Here is a 22,008-nt window from a genome sequence, read left to right as displayed (position 1 = left end):
ACCTGGTTTAATTCAAGAACATTTTGGATTCAACTCAAGAGATATATGCACCAAAGCTTCTTTGACAAGAGCAATCTTTCTTTGTTCAGGCTGAATTATCTTGGAGTTATCATATTTAATGGAGAGCTTCAGAATAATGGGAGACAATGATTTTGCATTTATTGTATTTTCTGCACCTATATTAGGCTATGTATGTACAGATGAATCATCATCACTTACATTTGGAGCCAAGTAACTGCACTGACAAATTTAAAGGTTAAATACACCCAAAAATGAGAGAAAAAAAGAAGCCTCCATACTACTCACCTGGCGTAATTCAAGTCTCCAGAAGCCCGAAGATACCAAGTTGACTTGAAAAGACGGCATTTTTTACACCCTGTTTTTAGCTGGAATCTTCACTGTGTATAGTAGCTGCCACCCTCTCTTGGAGCACATGGCTACAGTTAAGATTTCAGCTAAAAACAGGGTGTAAATGACATCTTTTCAAGTCAACTTGGCATCTTGGGGGTTCTGCAGACTTGGATTACGCCAGGTGAGCAGTATCGATTTTTTTTTTTAACATTTGAAAGCAGCCACTTCAAATGTTTGGGAGAATTCTGCAAGTGTTTTGCTGTGAAAATCCACAAATGTCTTGTGGACTAAAAACCTCCTGTCCTTCCATCGGCATGGGGGTGAGTAGATAATGACTGAATTTTCATATTTGGGTTAACTTATCCTTTAATATGAGTTGAACCTTGAACTCTAACCAGTGGCAGTGTCGTCATTGCCCTCACAGACTGAGACTGTCATTGTGACTTTAACAGCGTGTGTTTGCTCCTATGTAGACCATCCATATCTCGTCTTACAAATGGTGTGAAACAAGCATTTGTAAACGTGTGTAAATATCGTCTATTTATAGGAAATGTTTTAAGGGTGTGTAAACGGTCATCTCCGGTGAGAGATCACTGTATAATGATTAAATAAACATCTCATCTGACAAAATACATAATTCTCTTGTCTTCATCACTCAAATATTGAGTAGGCCTCCCTACATGTTGACTGTGGCAAGACATATAACTTCCTAACAGCTTCCTGAAGATACGGTGCTTGCAGATCATTTGAAAGAGTGCGAGTGTGACTTTACTGTCTGTATTTGAATGAGCAAAGAACATGTGATGCATAAAAAGACAACCAGTCCCTTATCTTCTGCAGCAAACTGCGACTTTATAACATTCCCTCTCCCTATCGTCTCTTTGCATGCAAACACAGCAGTACCCTGAGTACTGTAACTAATGAGGCTAGCTGTAATGTTAGCCTTGAGCGGTTCTCCATCCACTTACAGTAAGCCTCATGCTCCATTAGGCTGCTCTAAATGTCTCTGGCCAGAACGAGAAGACATGAATCAGATTCAAGCCTTGCTCTCCATGAGAGAAGAACATGCTTCTCCGATGACGACTCAAAATGTTCATGTCATTTTTAGACACTGTACAGTTGAGGTCGGAAGTTTACATAAATTTAGGTTGAAGTAATAAACACACATTTTTTAAACCACTCCAGATTTCATGTAAAAAAAGTATATATATATCTATATCTACAGTATAAATATCTATATATATGAATTTTTATGACTTCAACCTAAGTGTATGCAAACTTCCTCCCTCAAAATTAGTCAGGATTGATATGGAATAAAGTGCCCACAAGACTTACCCAAAGCAGCATGACCTCCATACTATTTTATTTCATTCCCCTTTAAACATATACCACAATAATCATCACAAAAATCAACATTATGTGGTCCAAGCACTAGATGGCATTCATTCCTGACCACACTCAGTAATGAATGAAAAAGTGTACATTGGATAGCAACTTTGCATTTCCATAATGATAATAGTAAATTGTTCTTTTATTAAAAACACAAGTGATTTTAGAAGCCTAAGAAAATGTCCCCACTGATTCTTACCAACGCACTCGGCTGCACCACTCCAGACATGCATAGAGGTGATTTCACAGATGTCCCTTCATAAAGCACAACATTTGGCAACATCTATGTTTAAATAAGTCCTTCGATCATCATCAAAACATGTTCTGTCTCTAGTAAGGCTTTTGAACGCAATTAGGCAGACATTTTTAGGATTTTTTTTTTTTTTTTAATGTGGCCCTATTTACTACCTGCATCAAATTACTCCTCACTGAAGGTAAAATGGACAATCACAGTCTTTGACAATGAAAATCCATTGTGTGATTTCTCCTCATGCTGGGTGGCCTAACACTGTGCACAGCAGTGACACAAACAAACACACACTTCTGGCGTGATCTTCACGCCTCAGTGCGTATTTTCCACTGGCCTAAATGTTATCAACCGTATGTCCTTTATCTGTGTCAGACTCATGATCACAGTCTGTAACAAACTGGATTATCCGGGGGCAAATCTCATCAATTTAGTGCGCGGCAATTACATTTAGCATCACTGCATTCAGACAGCAATGTGTTATTGCTTTATTCCCTGGCTAGTGGACTAATATGGGAATTGTTTCCCAGCGAAGAGGTCGGCTAGCTTCATGGTGCTTTCCTACACACACAGCTCCAAAAATGTTCCCACAATCCTGCAGGTCACCGGGACACCGATTTCCTCGTCCACTGGCCAAAATGGCAGATGGATTCCAAAAACTGAGCAGCCACATTTACCATTTCACAAGCCAAACTACTTATTAGAATAGAAACGAGACTGTTCACCTGCCAAAATGTCAAATCCTCCCAATTAAATTAACCAGCATTTGGTGACTGGTGGTAATCCCCCCCGTCCTGTCAGGTATCCAGTTTGGGACTGGCCATTACCACAACGAGGCCTGTTCTGTGTCCTACAACCTTGTCCTTTGTAGTGAACCTTCTCTGGCCTGAACACACACTTGGCTATTCTCCCCATCAGAGGAAACAGAAATTAGATCAGGGGGCGTTTGTTCTAAATTGGTTGGAAGTACCAGATGGAGGTTTACTGCAGCAGGGAAATGAATGTCGATCACAGAAAAATATGATGTACTCTCAAAATATGTTCCTTTGATTATCTCAACAAAGCCACCCATCTGGCATCTGAACAGGCTGAAACAAACTAAATTATAAAAAGTATTTTAAATTGATTCCTATCTCGCCCAGACGGTCCCATTAAGGCAGAATACAAGTAGAACAAATAGCAAATGCCACTAATGCACTGTACTAAGGCAAGTCATCTGCAGCATTCAGCATGAGACTATCGCAATGATAGAAAAACAGCAAACAACGAAGTGATGGGATCACACACACAGCAATGTTTACAGGAAGACAAAACCAGGTTGACCGTCTCGGCACCCGGACTGCTTTGCTTTGAGCGAGAACATTCTGGATTTCACCTTGTGTTCACATTGCTTGGTCTCAGAAGATGGAAATGATCAAACAGACTCCAGGCAGTCTTCTCCATCTGGAGAAAACATAACTCAGTCTCCGGTCTTGTTTCGCCAATCCTCATTAAGTGCTTCATGTGGACAAAGTCCACCGCTGGGTTTGAGACGTCTCTTTAGTTTGAATATGTTGATGGTTTTCAGTGGAAGCAAAACGGCTATACCTTAAAATATCAGGCAGCACCAAGAAAGAAACGGATAAAACTAGACGTGCACTCGGAGAGCGCAGACCTCCGCCATGGCCAATAGTCCAGTCTGCTATGATATGCAAATTTCGCGAGTCAGGTGGGATCTGTTCCGAAATGTAATGGTCTCTTCCTTGGCCCATGCTACACCCTCACGAAGTTTCATGAAAATCGCCCAAGTAGTTTTTCCATAATCCTGCGAACGGACAGACAAACGGCACCGAAAACATAACCTCCTTGGCGGAGGTAACAAAAAGAAAGTGACAAGTTCAAAAGAAGAAGAAGAAGAAGAAGAAAAAAAGTAGGATTTAACAAGACAACAGCTCACAATAGAACACCCTGAAATATAAATGATCCATAAATGGGAGAAAGAAACACGTAGAAGTGGTTAAGACGAGTTTGTGCTCAGTGAAGTCCAGCCGTGAGGGAGGGAGGACCGTGACTGATCAGCTGTGCACTCATCGTCAGTCCTCGCCCCGGAGCAGCAGGGCCGGCTGGCTGTGTGTCAGTCCTCGCCTCGGAGCAGCAGGGCCGGCTGGCTGCGTGTCTGTGAGCGCGCTGAGCCGTTTCAGACGATGTACTGGTAAACGTCCGCCTTGCCGTGGTCGGGCGTCGCGAAGGGGCTGAGCCAGCCTATGGAGAACGGATGGCCGAACACCACCTTCAGGTTCATCCACTTGGACCTTTTGGCCCATCTTCTCTCCTCCTTTTTCAGCTGCTCGATCCCCTGTGGACATAAGATGAGAGGAGCGATGATGTAAGACAGTTCTAGTCTGACTGCCTAAGTCGCATTCAAAGCTGCTGTAAAATACCCAGTCAAAGCACAGCTGTGGCTGTCAAGTGAAATATTAATCCAGCAACAGAAAATAACCCCTTGAAGGGATTAAACATTTAGCATGTTTTGCATTCTTTTGAATAGCTCTCAGGCCTTAGTCAGGGTGAAGTGACTCACTGCCTCGGCTATTCCTCACAGTCTCAGAGCAGCACACATGAGATGTACTAATAAGGTAGAAAACTGCAGCAATCTATGAGAATGAAATGTATTGAAAAGGATCATTTTCATGAATATTATAGCACTGGATGAATCATCCCTGTAGGTGGTTTTGACACACTAATTTCAAACAACCTGGAAGCCACAGGTAGGTCAATCACCTGTTCCTGTTCCTGTCCATATCTGTATACTGATTTAGTGAACAGTTTATCTTCCACCATGCAGCAACACCTCTTAGCTATTCAAGTGCATCATTTTGTGACTTATTGCTGAAATAAAATGTGTGCAATATTGTCTGTACTTTTTGACCCATCTCTTAAGAGTCCAACCACTAAACTGAAGTATTAGTCCTTTCTGGAGAACATATTTTAAAATGTTACTGGGAGCTTCACCAGCACGACGTAGCACGTGGGAGGATCACACTATTGCCACCAGTTCCCTTCCGACCCAAACAGGTGCCCCAACCGACCAGGACACATACAGCGGCTTCCGGCTTCCCACCCGCAGACACAGCCAATCGTGCCTGTATGGACGCCCGACCAAGCCGGAGGTAACACGGGGGCACGAACCTGCGACCCTCGTGTTGGTAGACAGGGAATCTACCGCTACACTACCCGGACACCCAGGTGACAAAAAGTAGATGTTGAAAAAGGTGTTCCTAAACCCAAAACCAAACCAAACCCAAAGATTAACCCTAGCCCAGACACTGAATATCTAGACTAGACCACTTTTGGTGTTTCCACTTACCGTCTCATCGCTACAGATGGAGTGGACCTGAGTCCCAAACATAACCGCAGTGAAGATGAGGAAGAGGAGGCCCTCGAAGCACAGGAGGATGAGGAGGATGACGGTGGCCGGAGGAGAGAAGTTACTGCACTCTGGGGATGGAGGAGGAGACAGGAAGGGAGGGAGGGAGGTTATTCATATCAACAAATAAAAAGAGAGGAACAGGTTTGCTACCTTTCTAATTAAATAAGTAAAGTTTATATAGCAGCATTCAAGAGTGAGCGTCACAAAGTGCTTCACAACTTGGTAAAACAACACATCAAGAAAAATAATAAAAAAACAATAATTTTTGTTTTGTTTTATGCTTGATGAAGTGGAGCATCTTACTGACACCCTGCATGTACATACTGACTATCCCATCAGTTCAAACAGGACATAGTTGGCTGGTAAACAGTAATGTCCCGAGTGTATTTAATTGAATGTCCCTACTCCCTACAGACCACTGTAGCCTGTGGAAAACAGGCGTGTCTGATACTGTATCATACTTACTTGTCCAGTCTGCTTCAAAGCAGAAAATGAAATGCAAGGCCACCAGGACGAGCGCATGTAAGGATATTAGTGCAATGTACATCTGAAAAGAAACATTGCAAATATTAACATAGATTATATTCTCTGAATGCTGAGTGAATGCTGAACGATCAATATATTTTGACAACGTTCAAAAAGGGGTTTAAGACTCACTGTGAAGAGCACAAAGTATTTCTGGTTGTTCTCTCCGACACAGTTGTTGACCCAGGGACAGTGGTGGTCCATCTTTTTGATGCAGCGTTTACATACACTGTGGACGCGCGCACACACACACACGCACACGCACGCACGCCCGCACACACACAGACACACAATAGTTATACATTATACATTATATGGTTTGTCAAATCTCAAAGGTTTTTACCATGCAAAAAAACCAGACAAAATAGTTATTAATTAAACAATAGTATAATAAGAGGATACTGTATATTAAACAGTAAAAAATAAACGCTATCTAACCAAGACACAACAGTTTGTTTCAGCTTGTTAACTAATCAAATCAACTGTCTCTGCTCTGCTATGGAACTGCACTGTTTTTGGCTTAAAGAACTAAATGGACCTCACACAAACGCACATACACTCAAAAGAAAATTAAGATAAGGTTTCTGACCTTTAATTTACATATCATTCTTCATTCATTAGTTTGAGATGATCAGTGTGTTATTTCACAGTGAATCAGCTCAAAACACCCACAAGGATGACTCATACCATGCTATGAAATCCACTAAAAAGATCATAATCTATTTCATTCAAACGGAGACCAGGTATTTCCCTTTGAGACGCAATGACTCACTGACTTTACAATTCAATGACTCTGCATTAGTGTTTTTGCACTTTTCATGCCTGCAGATCTCAGGGAACCCACTGAGCAGCTACAGAGGGAACTCCTTAGATCTCAGGGAACCCACTGAGCAGCTACAGAGGGAACTCCTTAGATCTCAGGGAACCCACTGAGCAGCCACAGATAGGGCTTTCACACCAGCAGGGCTCCGTGCCGGTTCCTGTTCCCGAACCCAAATTTGAACCGGCCGGCGCGTTCAGACCGAAAAAATAATTGGTTCGGAACCTGAAAAGTTGGTTCTCAGCGGAACCAAAAAATAGTTGGTTTTTCCTTGGGAACCGTGACATCATCAGTGGGCATGTCTCATTCTAGGCTGTGAAAACGAGCAGGAAGGAGAAGAAGGCAGTGTCAACATGGAGAAAAATAATTTGCAGTGGTCTCCTGAGGAAACCAAATGTTTAGTGGCGATTTGGGCATCTACCGAATCTCAAGAAAAGCTAGAAAGCAGTACAAGAAAAGAGCAAGTCATATGCCGAACTTGCGGAAGAGATGACCAAGGCTGGGTTCACTCGAACGCCAGAACAAATAATTACTAAATTTAAAAAACTGAAGAAGGACTACCGAATAATGTCCTCCCACTTTGGTTCCGCTTAAACTGGTGTGAACGCGGGCTGGTTCGCCAGAAAGCACCAAGGTTCTGAGACTCCAGAATGGAACCAGAGCCAGAACCAGAACCATGTCTGTCTGAAAGCGGTAACAGGGAACTCCTTAGATCTCAGGGAACCCACTGAGCGGCCACAGAGGGAACTCCTTAGATCTCAGGGAACCCACTGAGTGAGCAGCCACAGAGGGAACTCCTTATTATGACGCTGTGAAATCTAGAGGGAAATGCTTTGTAGTTCCCATAAAAAAACACACACAGGCCGAAGAGCAGCAGGAACAAACACAGGGGAGGAGGGGGAGTTCCCAGTGGGACAGTAGGACTTCCTCTGTAAGATGCAGACTGCAGAACAACGCTCTACCCAGCACACTCCCACAGCTGGCATGTGGTGACAAAGATCAGTTTCGCTAATCTCCTTGTAACATTTTCCCAAGATCTACACGCACACATGCGCGCACGCACACACACACACACACACGCACACGCACACACACACGCACACGCACACACAAAGAGTGATGTACCTGCAGTGGTGGGCTCTGTCAGGCTTGATGCTGCAGCACTTGGGACACTTGTAGACAACCTGGCCTGGTTTCAGCTGGAGGCTTTCGATGAATTCCTTGGTGGCGTTCCCTTTAGGCACGGCTCCCTGGGAGAGAGGTGGAAAAACATGAAGACATAAAAGAGGCAAGAAGGCTTGCTATCTTTTTTTTTTTGCAGATGTCTAACACCCCATTTACACCTGGTTTTTAAATGTGACCTGAATCTGGATAGGTTATCTGGATAATGGTCGCATTTAAAAACCAGGTGTAAATGGGGTGTAAAAGGTCTGAACACAATGTGAGCCAGGCTACTTCCAGATTTGGTCAGGAAGTTCTGATGAATCTGATCACATCCTGATCACGATGCATTTACACCTTGCATTAGCATGCATTTTTCCTTATCCAAATAACATCCAGATAACTTATCCGGATCCAGGTCACATATAAAAATGAGGCGTAACAGTAGCTGTGTTTAGACATGCACACTGTTCGGAAGAGGTCTGCCTTGACCTCCTCCTAGAGTGTAACTACCCCTCTGCAACCGATTGAAATTTCAGTCGGTTTGGGCCTGTTTAATCTGATTGAGGTGTTTATATGGAGCATTTTTTATTTGAGCTTTTAACCCTCTTACAATGTGATTAGAAGGCTCCATGTAAATGTGCCTAGTGTTTGCTTTAGGTGCAGAGGCTCCATAAAGATGGAAATGTGCCCCTACAGCTAGAAGAATGTAAATACAATGAAAATTTATCATCTGGCCTTATTTCTCAGCCTGCCAACCAGAAAGAAAAAGAGCAATAGCATACAAATACAGCACAACTGTCCATACATTATGATATAAATATCCAAATAAGAGCCATGTTTAACTGCAACGCCTACTGGAACTGATTCTTGAATGGGTCCAAGAGCAAAAATAAGCATTCTCTTGGTTAAAATGTTTTATTATTGGGGGACAGTTTATAAGTGCGTTAAAGCCTATATAGGAAAAGTGTTTCATTCTATCCTTTGAAAGTCTGAGAGTTTGAGAGTCTTTTCAAACACTGTGAGGATGTGGCTTTCCACAGAAACGACATGAGCGACCGACCGCCTTAACCGAGAGGCAGAGTAACTCGACTGACCGGGTCTGTGCACATGGCCTTGGCGTGAGAGGCGAGGGCGAGGAAGCCCAGGGCGTTGAAGAGTGCCCCGTTGACGAGGCTGTAGAACACGTTCTTGGCGGGCAGGAGCATCACGAACACCACCACGAACTCGGCGTAGAGGACCAGGAACCAGGTGATGACGCCGCACACGATGCCGCAGCCGTCGCGGATGAACCACATGGCCTCGGGGCCGGAGCGGGGCGGGGGCGGGGCGCAGTGCTCGGGCCTCAGGTACCCGGCGTGCCGCTCGATGTCCCTGGTGCGGTGCGCCGCGCTCTTCATCCTGCTACGCCCGTGGCTCTAGCCGCATGCTGGGAGGAGAGGGGAGAGTCAGAGAGAGAAGAAGAAGGAGGGAGTCGGTTAATCCCATGGCACACCAATCAAACATTCTACAACAAGGAGATGTTTGGTCAGATTCGACATGTTCAATCCTTGTTTGTCTGTGTTTAGCCCATGGCACACCGATCATGTTTGCTTGGTGTGCCATGGGCTTTAGAGGGAGGGAAAGATAAAGAGCAAGAGGGGTGAATCAGAGAATAGAGAGGCAAAGTGACCGCCTACTTCCTGCTTCAGCACTGTACCAGAGATTTTCATCTGCCCATTTATTTTCACATAGACATTTCGTAAAATGCGTATAAAAATAGTTTTACTTGTTCAAAACCAAACGGTTCAGATATATTTAGAAACAGGAGAGACCACATAACATTTCACTCAGACCAAAAACGTAAACAAATTGCGGATTTAAAGAAAATATTTTTTCAATACAGTTTTTAAAGTTTTGGTCCGAGTGAAATGTTCTATGGTCTCTCCCGCTTCTAAATATAGCTGAACCGTTTGGTTTGACGAAGTAAAAAAAAAATTATATGCATTTTACGGAATTGTCTATGGGAAAATAAATGGCGGATAAAAATCTCTGGTACAGTGCTGAAGCAGGAAGTAGGCGGTCACTTTGCCTCTCTATTGGGCGAGGGATTTGGATTGGGTACGGATGTGTCAACGAGGGGTGGTAGCCCCGCCCCGCTCTGTGCTGTCAGCAGTAGTGGTAGGAGTGCTGTCCCCCAACAATTAAGGGTGTAAACAGCTTACACTCTGATGTAAGACAGAGAGCGGGAAATAAGGTACACAGTGAATCAGCAATACTCGGGAAGAAGCAGGAAGTGAAAGAGGCGTAAACATTGACTAGTCTAATCTTCCTGAGAGGGCAAACAATCGATCCAGATTCCTCTCACAGTGAGAAAAAAGGAGGAGGTTGTTGTCGGTGGATTTCAAAACTAAAATTAAACTATTCTGTTGTTTAAAGTGAAACAGTCTACATAATTCACCTGGACTGCGCTGCGCTATATTTTCTTCTTTTTGGTGTTTTATAGCAGCTGCCCTTCCCTGCCCAGATATATGATGTCACTAGTGACAATTGGTCAAGTGACATCACTGATGACTTCTTCAAGTGCTAGAGTGACATCACTTCGACATCACCAATAAGTATGCATAAGTGGTGATTGATGTCATCAATGATAATGTCACACAAAAATACACACACACACACACTCACACCGCTCAAGTTTCCTGTCAAACTGCCTAGTCATTCATGAGAATGTGATCTAGTTTATCTGTCAAGCTCATCTGAGCGATAGTCCAATTATGTCTGCTAATTAGGATTTGGCCAATGATGTTGGCAGCTCAGCATTCATCTCCAAGGATACAAGGCATTTATTCAAAAGATCTTTACAGCAAAAAGATATGGCAGCATTCCCACAGCATGTTTTTTAATTAATTTGTTAATTAATTAATTAATCAGTTTATTAATTAATTGATTAATCAAAGCCATCTCTGGACCCAATTTGAATATCTAACGGTCCATCACAGCCTAAATCCTGACCACTCACACCGACAGACCCTTTCCCCCCTCCGTCTAGCATCCAATTCCCTGGCCCTCCTCCCAGCACGGTGCCTGCCTGGCCTCTGACTCTACTCTACCCCTCCTCCCAGCACGGTGCCTGCCTGGCCTCTGACTCTACTCTACTCCTCCTCTCAGCACAGTGCCTGCCTGGCCTCTGACTCTACCCCTCCTCCCAACACGGTGCCTGCCTGGCCTCTGACTCTACCCCTCCTCCCAGCACGGTGCCTGCCTGGCCTCTGACTCTACTCTACCCCTCCTCTCAGCACAGTGCCTGCCTGGCCTCTGACTCTACTCTACCCCTCCTCTCAGCACAGTGCCTGCCTGGCCTCTGACTCTACTCTACCCCTCCTCCCAGCACGGTGCCTGCCTGGCCTCTGACTCTACTCTACCCTTCCTCTCAGCACAGTGCCTGCCTGGCCTCTGACTCTACCCCTCCTCCCAGCACGGTGCCTGCCTGGCCTCTGACTCTACTCTACCCCTCCTCTCAGCACAGTGCCTGCCTGGCCTCTGACTCTACTCTACCCCTCCTCTCAGCACAGTGCCTGCCTGGCCTCTGACTCTACTCTACCCCTCCTCTCAGCACAGTGCCTGCCTGGCCTCTGACTCTACCCCTCCTCCCAACACGGTGCCTGCTCTACTCTACCCCTCCTCCCAGCACGGTGCCTGCCTGGCCTCTGACTCTACTCTACCCCTCCTCTCAGCACAGTGCCTGCCTGGCCTCTGACTCTACTCTACTCCTCCTCCCAGCACGGTGGCTGCCTGGTCTCTGACTGCTCTACTCCTCCCAGCACGGTGTTCTGTCGATTTCTACTACCCGTCGAGAACTGCTACTTTGTGATTCTGCGCGTGCGCAAAGTGACGGGAGCATTATTTGATAGGATGTTACTGGACTATCAAATTATGCTACCCCTGAAATATTGATTTAAAATTGATAAAATGGGATGTTGAGTATTTGATCCATCAAAATACACTACCCATGACATAAAAAGTAGCATTTTTTGATAGGGTAGCGCGAATCGATAGACAGACCCTATCGGTTTATGCAGCGGTAGCATTTTTCGACAAAGCAGCAAAAATCGACGTTACAACGGTGCCTGCCTGGCCTCTGACTCTACTCTAACCTGATCTACTGTAAAAAAAAAAAAAAAAAAAAATGTTCAACATTTTGCTCCACCACCAAACCAGAAAGCCCTCTTTCATCACACACTCACTTCAGCCCAGCCTGAGAGTCAATCCTGCAGAAGAGGGTCTGGGTCAATCTCTTTCAATTCCACCAGCTGAGAGAGAGACACCCCAAACACCTGTTTGTGTGATTTTCCAAGTGTCGCATGCGTGGGCTGTGTGATGTGCATTATACTGTATTACTGGGCTGTCCTGATAAAGCTATACAGATCTCACTGAAACAGATGTATAAAATGTATACTGTAAATAAAAGCATCCATAATCATAAACATCACATTTTGCATAAGATTCCTGCTTCTAGGACGGGAGAATCACTCTTTTCTTGCTCCTTATTTAATTAATGTCTATCGTGCTGTTGCATGTGTTGTCTTGACCCTTTCTACGCCACCTGCCATGACGACCCATCAAATCAAACTACATCCTTCCTTCTTTGAGGCTGAGTGAGAGGTCAGAGGTTAGTGTCGGCCCACGACGATCACTTTCACCAAAGGCCAGGGATTAACTGTCCATCTGCACCAGCCAATACCCCCTGCTGCTCCTAATGGGCTTACATCACTTACCACCAATCCAGCTAATTTCACTCAACAAGGTGCCCAAATACTAAAAACGGGCCCAACCTTCACAGCCATCACAAGCCAAACATACCGGTAAGATGGACCAGTGAGATTAGAGTAAATAACCAATGCAGATTCAGTGTTTCATCTGTAGTTTTAAGCAGATGTTGTGCTTTGGGGGATAATTCTAGTTTTGTCCCATATGTCACTGATTGGGTCTAAGTTATGTTTCAAGTTGATGCTGTAGTGCTAAACATGTTTTTTAATCATAGTAAAATAATTACTTCAAAACATTTTGACCATTTTTAGCTTTAGATGGTAGTCAAATTAAATTACAATTGCTAATTTTTGTTCGACTATTTCTCTATTAAGTGGTGGTAATAATCTTGGTGTGGTGGCGCGTCGCTGCCAAATGAAGACAGAGGAAACACTGAGATTCCTTTCATTCCAACAGAGATAGCCTGCCTCACTAAATCGTATCGGTCATAGGACAGATTTGACTGTTTGCTTGTCTGTGTTTAGTTCTCTAACAGAGAACAATTTGACTTTGTGCAGAGAGTGGGAAATATGCCTGTGAATCATGTTTTGTCCAGGCGAGCTACAAACACAAAAGGTTACTTATTAGCTAAACCCAACATAATAAATACATTAGACATCTCATTCAGCTGGAGGTTCCAGGTCAAAATGTGCTTCAGTGAGGGGGATGCCAGGAATACAGGACACTCAATAAAGGCGTCATGATCATGTAAATGGCAGTTAGCATTCATTTCATGAAAATAGGCTAAATGGCCCTAAATGAGATGCTCATTGAAAATGTGTATGATCTGAGAAGATAACAACAACCTGCTATGATGAAGGGGCAGTTCAGACTAGGCCTTAAACAGGCCAAATGTGCCAAAAGAACTGGAATGAAACTGACTACAAAAACCAGAGTTCATTAACAACGGCCAATTAAATAAACAACCTTTTGTTGTAGACTGGTGAATGAGTCTATAGACGGCCCTCAGTGAAATGGCCACTAGCTATACACGCTATACAACATGAATGAATGCATCTGACTGACTTCAGTACATTGTGTGTGTGGCAAAAACACTTTACAGAACAGCCTTCCTTTCCTCTTGTAAACCTAAAGAAAAGAGACAACATTGTTTCTATCATGGTGAAGTAGTATCTGCAGCGCTGTAAGATCAGATATGTGAATGTGTCAGAGTTATAGGCAGCAGCGAGCTGTAAAACTTGTGTGTAGCAGATATTCAATGACACTATTTTATGCCCTGCTGCTAGAATGTCTGGAAGAGTGATGAACAGGATTGAGTGATGGTGGCAACTACTATGGGCAGGCGGAGATGATGGATTTGACCCCCTAGTGAGATAATCAGTTAATTAACACACTGATGTGATTTCAGTTTACAGCCAACGCCACTCCGCATTCCTGACAAAACAACACTCCTTGGACTAAAAGGTAACATGTTGCAACTTATAACCATTCTGCTAGTGGCTTTCCCGGTTACTAAATCACAGCAAAGGGAAGTGTTTCAGTTACAAACTAGCAGACAGGTTTTAAATCACAGATCTGAAGATGAAGATGATTACCAGCAAGTAGGAATACAATATTGTAAAATCAACCGGGAAAGTGAATCTAGCAACCTTTATTTAGGGTCTTGCAATCCTTGTCTGTGTCCCCGGGTGCTGCACTGCGGCTGCCCACTGCTCCTAGGAAGGTTCCTAGTAGAGGATGGGTCAAATGCAGAGGATGAATTTCCCTATGGGGATAAACAAAGGATAATTTAAAAAACTTAGCTTTAAAAATCTGCCGTGCTGAAGTTTCCTTGAGCAAGACACAAAATCCCTGTCAGCTCCAGAGGTGCTGCTCTGTAGCACTAGGGATGGTAATTCTGGATGATAATTCAATATTATCGTTTATCGTCTTTCAATGTGATGGTATTGTGATTTTGGGATATCGAGACAGAGAATTCTGCTGTCTGTGAACTGATGAGAACAAGCAAATTGTATTTAGAAACTCAGACGAAATTAAGTATGGTAAGAATATTATGTGAAAATTCCAGATGTTAATGGAATTCTAGTTTGACATCACACCAAACATTCTAACCCTAACTGTTCAATATGATGATCATTAATTTGATTAACATGATTTCGCTTGTGAGCCATAGAACCATCAATATCAGGGGGAAATCCTTATGATTATCATGATATTGATTTCAACCACATCGCCCAGCCCTATAAAATTAGCAGACCCTGAACTTTGACCTCCCTGGAGACAGGTAAGCAAAAAGAGAATTCTCGTTTGGTATTCAATAGAGCAGTTCTCAATGTGGGGTCCGGGGACCACCGGGGGTCCTTGAGGGGGTTCCAGCTTCCAGGGCGTCCCTAGAAAATCATTTCATTTAGAAGAGAATGTAGAAGAATGTCTGTTTTGATCATAGTTTCACTGTTATCCCTCAAAACAATACAGATGTTCATGGAATTCTGGACAAAATCATATTTGGCAATAAATATATTCTCAGATTTGGGTCCGAGAGATGAAAAAGGCTGAGAATCTGTAATAATAGAGTAGTATCACATTATTAATCTGTCAGTAGGTGTGGTGTGAAGCTGGGCTGGACACTACGCCTTCTCCTCGGGCTTCGATGGGGTTGGCTGGCAGCTGATGAAAGCATACAGGAAATGTCAAAAAGCAACAAGTATTGTCATTTAGACATCATACCTCACACTCTCTTGGCTTGTCGACGAAAGTTTGTAACAAGTCCTCACGTAGTTATGAAGCTCGGTTAAGTTAAAACGGGGCACCTCCGCCGCTCCGCCCGTGTAGCTCAATCCCGCCCGGGCTAACCTCACTGTTCTGCGGGCAGCTCCCAAAGGCTCGACCCCCCGCCCCCCCGGTTCACTGCCGCTTTTCCTCGGTTTCGACGGGCGGGTTTCGCGTATTCGTATGTAAATTACAGCGGGGATAGAGTCACAATATACGCCGTTACCCAACTACTTTATTGTTTCTTTCGTTGGCAATCCAGAAGAATGCTCTCTGCGGGCAGGACGCTAACCAGGAAGTCTATGCTCCACTCTCTCCTGCCTGCCTCCCATGCGCAGGCCAGGGCTCTGAATCGCAGATCTGGAATCAGAGTAACCAGTCTCCTGGCAAGGAGCTGAAGGAGGTGCGCCAATCTGAAGACTTTAAATCTGACCCAGAGTCTGCGATGAGAGATGGGAATCCTGCTGCAATGTAAACTAAACAGCAAACGGATCTCTCACCTTTTTCTATCTCTTTAGCGTACAATGCAAATGCCATTCAAATGCTAGTCTTGAGACGAGTTTGAATGGCGAGTGAATAGTGAATATACGCCTCAGAACGACTTTATGCTAGCAATATTTACCGTAAGCAAGCTATATCACATGAAAATATATGACGCACAGAAAGAAAGTTGTTTTAAAGCTGTATTTGAAAGTTGTTTAAAAAATGAAAGTGTATTGATATTTGTGATGGAACATGATTGGCCCGGATTGGCCATGCACTTCTGTCACCTATTGATGACGTAATGTACACGCGACACATGCTACCACGGGTGTTTACATTATGGCAACTGTACAAGTTAGCGAGGCTGAAAAAGTGTACATCTTACACGGTATACGGGTAAGTTCCATTCTCAGATAGTAGTGATATTTCAGGTATAGATTTTTCTACATTGAATATTTCGATAAATGCCACAGCTTGCTGTTTAACGTCAAAAGGTTAGCTAACGGTTAGCTCGCTGGTACTCCACTTCCTAACTGCCACAGCTTGGTGTTTAACGTCAGAAGGTTAGCTGACGTTAGCTCGCTGGGACTCCACTTCCTAACTGATGGATGCCCGCACTGACGAGCTCTTAAACTCTGTACACTGTACAGCGTAGGCTATCGTGATGCCAAACTTAACTTACTTAGAAGCTCGGGAAGTCTTTGTGTAGGGATTATTTTTAGTGTTCTATGTCTTTTTATATGGACATTGAGTATGGAATAAAGTTTTGATTGATTGATTGATTGATTGAGGCATCTTCTGTGTTTCTGTTGTCATCTTGTCATCAGGATGATTTGCGGGTGGATGGAAGAAGCTGTGAGGACTACAGACACATGGAGATCGAGACTGACGTGGTTTCCAACACAGATGGCTCAGCCAAAGTCACGCTGGTAACTCACACCTTATGTCTTCATTGAAGTGTGTGTGTGTGTGTGTGTGTGTGTGTGTGTGTGTGTGTGTATGTGTGTATGAAACCTTTAACACCGGATTTAAACCCTTAAAAGCATGTGAAACATGTGGCAAAGCACACAAGGTGCAGGTCAGGATGGTTTATTCTGCCTAATACACGTCCAGTGTTAAGTGTGAATCAGGCTAACATCTCAGTGGCTAACACAAGGAAGCAAAACAATAATGTTGCTTTTAACCGGACGGACAAACCCCATCTTTATTTGTCACAAACAAAGTAAAGTAAAGTAAAGTCAAACGATTGTCACACAAGTGTGCGAAATTTGTTCTGCGCATTTGACCCATCCCCTGGGGGAGCGGTGAGCAGCAGCAGCGCCGTGCTCGGGAATCATTTGGTGATCTAACCCCCCAATTCCAACCCTTTGATGCCGAGTGCCAAGCAGGGAGGCAATGGGTCCCATTTTTATAGTCTTTGGTATGACTCGGCCGGGGATCGAATTCACAACCTCCCAATCTCAGGGCGGACACTCAAACCACAAGGCTACTGAGCTGACACACCATTGTGTCATGCACACACGTGCACGGCGGCCAGTGCACACACACATGCTTTGGAGGCGCTATGAAATTTGTCCCCCACGTTTGAGCCATGCTGGCTCGTCCTTCATGGTTCAGGCCAGGAGCGGTGCTGGGCAGTTTAAATTGAAATATAGTAATTAGTGATCGTGCCTCACAGCAAGAAGGTCCTGGGTTTTATCCTGGCCTGGGCTGTTGTTGGCACTCGAGGTATGTCTCCCCTGGTGCCCAAGTGGTCTATCTCGTGAAAAGGGCCTTTCTGTGTGCAGTTTGCATGTTCTCCCCGTGCTCCCCTGGGGTTTCCCTCCATGTAACATCAATATGGACCCCCACTAAGAACTTGCAGAAGATCATCGTCTGAACAGTGGCGGTTGTAAGAAGTTGGTCCCCGGGCGCTTCACTGCAGCTGCTCACCGCTCCTGGCCTGGAGGACACGCCAGGATGGGTCAAACGCAGAGGACAAATTTCACACAGCGCCTCCAATTGCATTTGTACTGACTGCCATGCACCTGTGTTTATGCGTGGAGTGTCGTCTGTGATGAAATAAAGACCTGTTTCATTAATTTCATTATGTAACCTGCGTTGTGTTGACAGCACTGGCAGCAACCCATGTTAATGGCTTGCCCAGGGGTGGAGCAGGATTGGATCCCACTTACAAAGCGCACGCGCTAACCACTATGCTGGAGGAGCTGGTTAATGGGCCTTTATACTCTCTGGGGAGTCAGTTTAACCAACCTACTCTCTACCACTCTGGACTCACGAGGACTCGCAGTCATTCAGTTAGAGTAACACGAATTTCACCTCTTTCAGGCGTAAAAACAATACAGCATCTCTATTATTTTCCACATACATGTTAACTGTTGTCTCCCTGCAGTTTGAACCTGGACTGTAACAACACAGACAAGATGCACCTGACATTAATCTGTTCACTCCCTGTCACTAATCATCCTACTAACTATTTCTAATTGAACATCATGTAACATAGATACATAATGTACACCCATCTGAGATGGGTGTACATTCTGTATCTACTGTATGTTAGTAACATATTGTATCAGAGTGAACCTTGCTATTTACTTTTTATTCGCTATTCCTTCCTATCTTGTTCTTGAATGATTGTCTCATGCTTTGTGTTTTGTATCTTCCAGGGTCACACAGCAGTTCTAGTTGGAGTTAAGGCTGAAATTGGAAAACCACGGCCGATGGTGCCAGATGAAGGATATTTGGAGTTCTTTGTTGATTGGTAGGTACAGTGTGGTGCTACTACCATTAGTAAAATAAGATAATACATGTTTTTAGTTAGAAATGGGTAAGCAGTTTTATGTTAGTGTTTTGATGGAATCACTGACTACCACAAGGAGGTAGTGTTGCACCAATTGTTCCTCATGAGATGTGTTCCCAAATGTTCAAATCATTGGACAGACACCACAGAAAACACAGTAATCTCTCTTTCACATATATCCTTAAATATCAAATAAATCTGCCTGCAGATACCTCTTTCTCCCTTGCTCCATTCCCACAGACTGAATAAATAATAAAAATACTGAATGTGAGAAAACTGCCCACTCTTGTTTTGATTGATAGATAGATAGATAGATATCTTGTTGCCTCACATCATGTATTATGCTACACTTTCCTTGTTTTTCCCTTCCTTCACTAGTTCGGCCAATGCAACCCCAGAGTTTGAGGGTCGAGGAGGCGAGGAGCTGGGCACAGCGCTGAGCAACACTCTCTACAAAGTCTTCAACAACAAACACAGTGTGGACTTGAAGAGCCTGTGTATCAGTGCTGGGGAACACTGTTGGGTGCTCTATGTGGATGTTCTGGTGAGCTTTCTCCACTAGCTGCAGGACAACGCTTAGATGTGGCTTAAGAATTTGCTCAAATTGAAGAAAGTCAATGTTTGAGTTATATATACCGGTAGTACAAATTATTGCAACTCAATAAAATCACATTAGTATCTAACTTATTTTGTTGCTGCATGTGTAGCATTTCTCTAAACAGTTCTCTAAACTTATATTCCTAATTTAGAAGGGGCCATAGGGAATAGGGATAGGAAGGTGGTAGAGAGTCAGTATTTGAAGGGTGGGTAGAATTAGTGATGGGGGGGAGTGGCGCAGTCGTCTAAAAGGTTTGCCCTTGTTGTTTCCACAGCTTCTGCAGTGTGATGGAAACCTATATGATGCCATGTCAGTAGCTATCAAGGCAGCTCTCTTCAACACTAAGTGAGTAAAATCTCCTACTGGTATTTATTTGGGTCTTTATGAAGGGATTCCCAAAAAAATCCCACTGTTAATTATCGCTGTCCAGACCTTTCAATTTAATAGACTCTTTGTTCATAGAGATTGAATTGACTTCATGGGGAAAAGCGTGGTTCAGTCAAATGAAAGCTAATAGCCAACTCTCTGATTTCCCCCCTGCGCTCGGAACAACAGAATTCCCAAAGTGTTCATATCCGCGGACGAGGAAGGAGGGAAGGAAATCGAGCTGTCAGACGACCCTTATGACTGCATGAGACTCGCGGTAGAAAACGTTCCCTGCATAGTGACCTTGTGCAAGGTAAGGCCGCATGCTGACATTCACATCATTAGTTCTAACTCTAATTACCTGCAGTTAAAGTGATGGCGAAGTACCTTTGAAGATTTGCTAGTACCTTGTGTTGTGCAGCTTCCTGGCCATGATATAACCCCAAAAGCACAGTTTTTTTCCACTTATTTACTGTTATTGAAAAACACATTTGTTTCTTCGTTCTACTGGCATAAGTTTCCTCTGACTGGGTTGAGAATTGTAGATTTGGGGGTTTTATTATCATGTCCAGGAAGCTACACTACCCAAGTTAAACATCACTTTTATCATATTATGAAATTCTCTTTATCCACTCTATGCACTCGTTTTGCGTATGTGTCTGTGGTGCTCGTTGAACAAACAGCCAAACGTACACGGAGCTAATGCCTGCTGACGTGGCCGTCTGTCCCCAGGTGGGCCACAGGCACGTGGTGGATGCCACGCTGCAGGAGAAGGCTTGCTCTGTGGCCAGCCTCGTGATCGCCGTCACGCACACGGGCACAGTGACCTGCGTGAGGAAGGTGGGCGGAGGCAGCCTGGACCCAGAGAGCATCTATGAAATGACAGAGGTGAGTCAGAAGCTCCGCAGCCTTCCTTCTCTGACCGCTGCCATCTGTCCTCCTCTCCCCTCCCAGCTGAGACATTAGCATAAACATGAAGATGTGAAAGTTCACCTTCAGCCAATAAGGCGGGTTTTTAATCTCTCAGTTGGACGAATCTGCCAAATATACTGAAAGTAAAGGTTTTCTGAGATCTTAAGAATATCAGACATTGGTTTGAATGTTCTGTTTTGCTTACTGTTTAGACCAGAGGTTTTCAAAGTGGGAGGCGGCCTCCCTGGGGGGGGGGGCTCAAAACTGTTTCAGGGGAGGCTCAGTGGATGGAAGTGAAAAAATATTACATTAGATATCAAAAGAAGATCACATAGAATCGCCTAAAGGTGTGTGATAGAGTAGTTTTGGGGAATTTTAAGTGTGTCAAACAGCAATATCAGGCCATCTTGGCTCAATCGTTGAGTGTCTATGCTATGGGATCCAACATAATCATGATCCCATATGCATCCAGGAATTGAACAAAACTAAGCAAGTAAACTAAAGGGGGGCAGGCTTTTTCCAAGCTTTGTCTGACAGGAGGCCCACAGTCTCAGACTTTGAAAACCCCTGGTTTAGGCTACTGTCTAAATTTCAGACATTGTGCACTACACTCATACTCAATATCCAGTATGCTAATGCTAATATGATGTGTTGCTCCCAGGCAGGTAAACGGGTGGGGAAGGCCCTCCACACCCCTCTGATGGAGCTGCTCCATCAGGAGGAGAGTTTGGGAAAGAAGAGGCAGAAAGTTGGCTTCCTTGGTTAGGATCAGCTAGCTCTGTATGTACATGTCTCATTTTCTAATAAAGCTTTTTAATTTGTACAGTCCGCTCATCTGGCTTTACTGAAATACATTTATTTTATGTACCATTAGGGTATGATGGAGACATTACATACCCCATACATTTCAATCACAATGAATTAACCTGTGTGGAGGATTTCAATGATTCAATAAGTAATAATAATCAAATATGAGAAAGGATGCTGCTATTATTTATGATAAATACAGGACAATAAGCATGATCAGAACAAGGCTTCAGGTCACATCTGACAGAGTTTAAACTAAGATGCAAAGAGATCCTGGACACATGATTTAAGTCACCAATATTTTGTGGCCTTGTAGTATATTGGGGATATTATTACAATGGACCCTAGGTTTAGTAAAATAGAATATCCAATCAATACTAAACGTGGGGTCCCCCGGGCACCACCAGGGGGTCCCCAGCAAACGGATGAATTGCTAAAGTTCATAATTATTTAATTTAAAAGAAGTTAATAATACAACCAGAGAATGTAGAACAACTGTTTTGATCATAGTTTCACTGTTATCTCTGTCTACAAAAAAATCATATCTAATAATTAAAATATTCTCAGATTTAGGTCCAAGAGACAAGATGATATCAATTGGAGTTCAGTGGCCCTCAAAACA

General features: G+C 43.9%; 2 protein-coding genes across 4 annotated transcripts; one reads left to right on the top strand and one right to left on the bottom strand.

The window, feature by feature from the left end:
- Positions 1–1,706: 1,706 nt before the first annotated feature.
- Positions 1,707–15,847, bottom strand: zdhhc3b (zDHHC palmitoyltransferase 3b). Of its 3 annotated transcripts, none has more exons than XM_083646689.1 (8): positions 15,379–15,847; positions 14,301–14,416; positions 9,000–9,331; positions 7,867–7,991; positions 6,054–6,150; positions 5,862–5,943; positions 5,334–5,464; positions 1,707–4,322 (listed from the first exon to the last, which is right to left on the bottom strand). In XM_083646689.1, the coding sequence occupies exons 3-8, from the start codon at positions 9,300–9,302 to the stop codon at positions 4,164–4,166; spliced, it is 897 nt and encodes a 298-aa protein (XP_083502815.1). In that variant the 5' UTR covers positions 9,303–9,331; positions 14,301–14,416; positions 15,379–15,847; the 3' UTR covers positions 1,707–4,163. The 3 variants fall into 3 exon arrangements, with proteins under 3 accessions (XP_083502815.1, XP_083502816.1, XP_083502817.1); XM_083646690.1 differs by having other exon boundaries at positions 14,301–14,378; XM_083646691.1 differs by lacking the exon at positions 14,301–14,416.
- Positions 15,848–16,216: 369 nt separating this feature from the next.
- Positions 16,217–21,407, top strand: exosc7 (exosome component 7). The gene is made up of 8 exons (XM_083645723.1): positions 16,217–16,299; positions 16,731–16,832; positions 18,570–18,664; positions 19,082–19,247; positions 19,576–19,646; positions 19,857–19,980; positions 20,400–20,555; positions 21,241–21,407. Exons 1-8 carry the CDS (start codon positions 16,243–16,245, stop codon positions 21,343–21,345), a joined length of 876 nt encoding a protein of 291 aa, XP_083501849.1. The 5' UTR covers positions 16,217–16,242; the 3' UTR covers positions 21,346–21,407.
- The last annotated feature ends 601 nt before the right edge of the window (positions 21,408–22,008 follow it).

The sequence above is a fragment of the Poromitra crassiceps genome, assembly GCF_964638095.1.
Source record: "Poromitra crassiceps genome assembly, chromosome: 11".
Lineage (NCBI taxonomy): Eukaryota > Metazoa > Chordata > Actinopteri > Beryciformes > Melamphaidae > Poromitra > Poromitra crassiceps.
This window is presented reverse-complemented; position numbering and strand designations above follow the sequence as displayed.